Below are 5,000 nucleotides of genomic sequence, written 5' to 3'. Positions count from 1 at the left end.
AAAGAGTCAAATACTTTTCCATGAATGCATTAGCTACCGTTTCTGCATCCTTACTTTGTAGAGGTATCAACTGCAAGTACCTGGTAAGATGTTCTATGATTACCAGAACATAACGGTAACCATTCCGAGAACCTTGCAAACCTGTGTCACCTCTGGGGCTGAACTTAATTTGGCCCTTCAAACCGCAACTCCTTTTCGCCGTTGACATTGGGGGCAAGCTGCTACAAACTTCTTTACTCCTTGCAACATCTAGGGAAAATAATACTGGCCTCTCAGACGCGAGTAGGTACCGATCTCATTACCTCATCCCTCATAGTGTGAGGGATCACCAACTGTTGGATCACACGGTCTGGAGGATGACGCAGATGATATAGCATGCCATCGCTTACCTCAAATTCCTCCAAAGAAAAGGGGGTTCCTCGAGGTACTGGAGGATCTCAGTCCAAAGGAGGTCCTTCCGTTGATCTTCGGCAATCTTCTGGCCGTTCATGACACGAATCTACATTACCTCCGCCTCCGGCACCGTGGCTTTGGCTGATGGTAGCCAGTCTACCAAGATGGAAAAATTGGGCGTCTCCTACGGTGCTATATTTGGAAGAACCATGTTATCGATGGTAGAGAGATCTTTCCGACTTTATCTATGAGGTCACCGAGTCTATTGCACAGCGGCCTTCCGCCGCGGTGCTGTGGGCCCAACAGACGGCGCAAAACATTCCCGTTTGGGTGACGGGGCTGCCTGGCTACCTTAGCGGCGTAAGTCCGCGCAAGCTGGCCGCGTTTGAGATGCGAGAGCCTTTAAGGGCTCCAAGACAGATGCGTAAACAAGCATTCTGCATAACATTCAATCCTTTCAGAGTTGAGCTCGCTGCCGATCCATACACGATTGACCCATAATCTACTCAAGAGCTAATCAGGGATTTATATAACATTAGTAAAGACTCTATCAGCTCCCCATTCGTGTCTAGAAATGCACTTCAATAAATTGAGTGTTTTTTTTATATTTATTATTTAACTGACCAATGTGGTCTTTCCAATTTAGTCTGCTATCAAAGAGAAGACCAAGAAATCTAGCAGAATTTTGAATAAGTATTGGGTGGTTGTCTAGAGCTAACCTGATGTTGGGCTTTCTCCTTTGAGTAAAAACCACGCCAATACTCTTTCTTATGGAAAACTTAAAACCCCACCGGAGGCCCCAGTTATGAATCATATCCAGTGCCATTTGGATCTGATTTGCCGAGAATTCTGCATTACTGCCTTAATGCACAATCATCGGCATATAGTGAGTATTTAAGATTCGGAGATGGTAAAATATCATTTATTACACAAAAATAATGTTGGTTATAAGACATTTCCTTGTGGGACCCCGTTTGCCTGAACAAAAATGTCCGAAAAAATGACATTGTCAGAAAATATTTTGATAGAAAAAGTTCTGTCAGATATGAAATTTCCACGTAAGTTTCCACGTAATCCGAAAGCATAAAGTTTTCTGAGTAGGCCATGTCGCCATGTCATGTTGTAGGCTTTTTCTATATTTAAAAAGACTGAAATAAAAAATTACTTTTTGGCAAGTGCCTCATGAATATGACTTTCCAGTTTTACTAGCTGATCGAGAGTTTGACGTCCCTTTCGGACCCCACACTGCTCGTCAACTAGTAAATTCCTGGAATTTAGAAGATTACTTTGCATAAGCAACTTGTCAACGCAATTGGGCGGTAAGAAATGGCGGATCTGGGATTGCCTCATCCTTTCAATATGGGAATGATGTGGGCGAAGAGCCAGGAATTTGGATAAGTCTAGCGTTTCCAAATATTATTGTACACTTCAAACCACTTAATCATGGCATCAGAATTAAGATGCTTTATCATCTCATATCGAATCTCCTCGGGGCCTGGGGACGTTACTCTACAGGCTTCTAGGGCTCGGACAAGCTCATTCATTCTAAGATATTTATTGTAATCAAGGTCATTTCCAGTGGCAAAGCGTATTGATTGCAGCTCAGATGCTTCCTTGATGGTTAGAAAAGCAGGATGGTAGTTTTCTGAGCTGCTTGTGTAAGAGAACTGCCTGGCGAGTGCATTAGCAATGTCTCTAGGTGTATACGTGTGTGTGTGTGTGTTTACATTGCTCTCTCTCCCCTCCTCTCTCTCTCTCTCTCTATCTATCTCTATCACTCTCTCCTCTCTCTCTCTCTCTCTCTCTCTCTCTCTCTCTCTCTCTCTCACTTTCTCTCTTTCTCCCTTTCTCCCTCCTTCCGTCCCTCCCTCCCTCTCTCTCTCTATCACTCTCTCCTTCTCTCTCTCTCTCTTTCTCTCTCTCTCCCTTCTTCCCTCCCTCCCCCCCTCTCTCTTTCTCTCTGTCTATCTCTATCTCTATCTCTGTCTCTGTCTCTGTCTTTATGTCTCTGTCTTTATCTCTCTTTCTTTCTTTCTCTCTCTCTCTCTCTCTCTCTCTCTCTCTCTCTCTCTCTCTCTCTCTCTCTCTCTCTCTCTCTCTCTCTCTCTCTCTCTCTCTCTCTCTCTCTCTCTCTCTCTCTCTCTCTCTCTCTCTCTCTCACTCACTCTCTCCCTCTCTGTAAGGCACTGGTATTGAACATCATGTGACCCAAGACATTGATCATATATTTCAATGCAATATCGCTGGCAGTCTGTTTTGACCTAACATGTCCTGTTTCCTGTGTTCGTTTCCACCTCGAAGCTCCAGCTTCTCTAAGCAGCTGTATTTGCTAATAGAAGGCCTTAGGCGTAGAAAGTTGACTCAGGATTTGTACTTCAGAGGACACACAAGGAACCCAAAGATCAGACAGAGAGGTCAGACAGACAGACAAGAGCGAACAGCTCTGACCTCCGGCCTTTTCCCCCTGGCCTACGACCGGAGTCTAGTGTATTAACAGTCCACAATAAAGACCATGGCACGTGAACATCTGTCTGATTATTACACCGGATCAAACTAGGGCATCGGGTGCTTTACAACTACTCCCAGTGGTGGGTTACAACTGTTGCCAGCAAGCTGGTTACAACTGGCGGCAGCTGGTGGTTACACTCTCTCTCTATTATCGATCTTTAGAAGAGAGAGATCGTACATAAGATTATAGACTTTTTTTTATAACAAGACCGATGCCCACCAGTAAAATAAATAAACAAATAAATAAAGAAAGAAAAAAATCTCCACAATCCCATAGTCACCCCTTTAAAAAAAATATCTCCTCGGGTCATGACAGACTCGCCCGTTTTCTATGACGGCGCCGCCTCTGCTCGCGTATTCGTGTCGTAAGCGACGCCTCTGCTGATGTAAACACCATTGTCATGAAGTGAATGAGAACTTTCCGAGTGCAATTTCCTCGCCCGTTTGTCCTCCGGTGGTGAAAGAGGCGAAGATGAACGAGGCGGAAAAGGATCCCATAGCCCTGCACGTCATTGTGGTGGGATTCCACCACAAGAAGGGCATGCAGGTGAAAAAAAAATCGATAATTTTATCTCGGGCTTAATCATTTCCACTGGGGTGTTTTTCTCTTTTCTTTCTTTCCTCGTTTTCCTTTTCGAGGTTTGAGGTTTATGTATGTGTGTGAAGGGTTTTTTGTTGAGGGTTTTGGGGTTGATTTTGGTCTTTGAAGGAGTGTTTTATGTCTTTGGATCTGAACTGTCACTCAGATTTCAGTATGGAGTTAGTTTCAGGTGCTATGAAAACTGTTGGTGATTTTTGATGTAGAGAGGCATTCGGGGATAGGTCTATAGGACTTGAATCTTGGACTTAGAATAGCCTTTTTGACCAAAAATTGCGATGTTCATACTAACATATTGATTGCCAAAAAATGGGGAAAGTCTTACTTAATTAGCATTGCTTGAATGTTCTTGAATTGTGAAATTGTTATTGATTTTGATATATTGAATTTGATTGATCAGTTGTCATGAATCTTAGAGCCACAAAACCAATAGCTGTGTAATCAAAAGGGAAAATTGTGAATTTATAGTTAAATTAAGTCATGGTTGTTGTTTTTGAGTAGCAACATTTTAAACCTTATTGTTAATGATTTAATTCAGTGGTGAGTACATTTTTTGATATATTAAATTTTTTCATAGTAGTTGGTAATTCTTGAAGTAATATTCATCAGCTTGTCATTATCATGCACAGATTTCATGATAGTTTTTACAATTGTAAAATCTATCATATACCTCTAGCAATCATAAATACTGGACCGATAAGTACTCATTAGTTTTGCTAGATTTGCACAATAGATCAGTGTTAACCCGCTAATGCCGAGTGACAAGACATCACGTTGAGTAGTGGCAGGACCAGCCACCGGGGACGAGATAACTTGTCATTGCTATCCTCCTGGCTGGTACGCCAGGTGATTGGGTGCGTAGCACTTGGCCGTGGCCAGTGTGGGCGAATAGCCCAAGGTGATAGGCTTATGCGTTTGAAATATCCCGGCGTTTCAACCATTTGGAGCCAAAACAGCCCTGTCGGCAATAGGTTAAATACTTTTGAGAAAGCAGGGTGGTGAATGAGACTTACATTATAGGTTCTGCTTGATTTTAGAAATTTAGCAGTTCAATAAAAGAAGGTGACAAATTAGCTTAAAATATGCGCACGAGGCCAAAAATATCTAGATTTCTATCAATGTAGCAAAGTTGCAGCTGTGAGAGAGGAAAGGTTTGTGTAATTTGAGATGGTTTTGGTGGATTAACCCATTCATGCTGGGGCTTATTTGTGCCTAATCTCGCCCCATTCAACAGGGTGATATTTTGAGGATTTTGTATTTGTTTACATCTATACAAATCAGTCTCCTGTGAGTATATATGTACATAATGATGTAAATGTGTGTTTAGAGGGAGAGATCATTACATGAGATCATCCGATGGGAGAGAAATATTCCCTTGACATGATATCACAACATCTGACTTAAATGGGTTAATCAATGTGGCGGTTGTAGTGTTTGTCTGTTTTGTGCAACAGTAAGGCAAGATGTATAGGCTCCTGGATGCAGGATTACCGTATGGTGG

At 42.4% G+C, this 5,000-nt stretch overlaps 1 protein-coding gene across 1 annotated transcript in view; it reads left to right on the top strand.

The window, feature by feature from the left end:
• The first annotated feature begins 3,267 nt into the window (after positions 1-3,267).
• LOC122257556 (late secretory pathway protein AVL9 homolog) overlaps positions 3,268-5,000 on the top strand; it is a 24,144-nt gene continuing 22,411 nt past the window's right edge. Inside the window, exon 1 of the mRNA XM_086546391.1 lies at positions 3,268-3,448. Coding sequence (XP_086402517.1) covers positions 3,374-3,448 — 75 coding nt within the window. The 5' untranslated portion in view covers positions 3,268-3,373. The remainder of the gene's footprint in view (positions 3,449-5,000) is intronic.

Source organism: Penaeus japonicus, unplaced genomic scaffold (genome assembly GCF_977035675.1).
Source record: "Penaeus japonicus unplaced genomic scaffold, GWHDUDI00000001_assembly GWHDUDI00000018, whole genome shotgun sequence".
Lineage (NCBI taxonomy): Eukaryota > Metazoa > Arthropoda > Malacostraca > Decapoda > Penaeidae > Penaeus > Penaeus japonicus.
The sequence above is the reverse complement of the archived record's forward strand: the minus strand, read 5'-3'. Positions and strand labels throughout refer to the sequence as shown.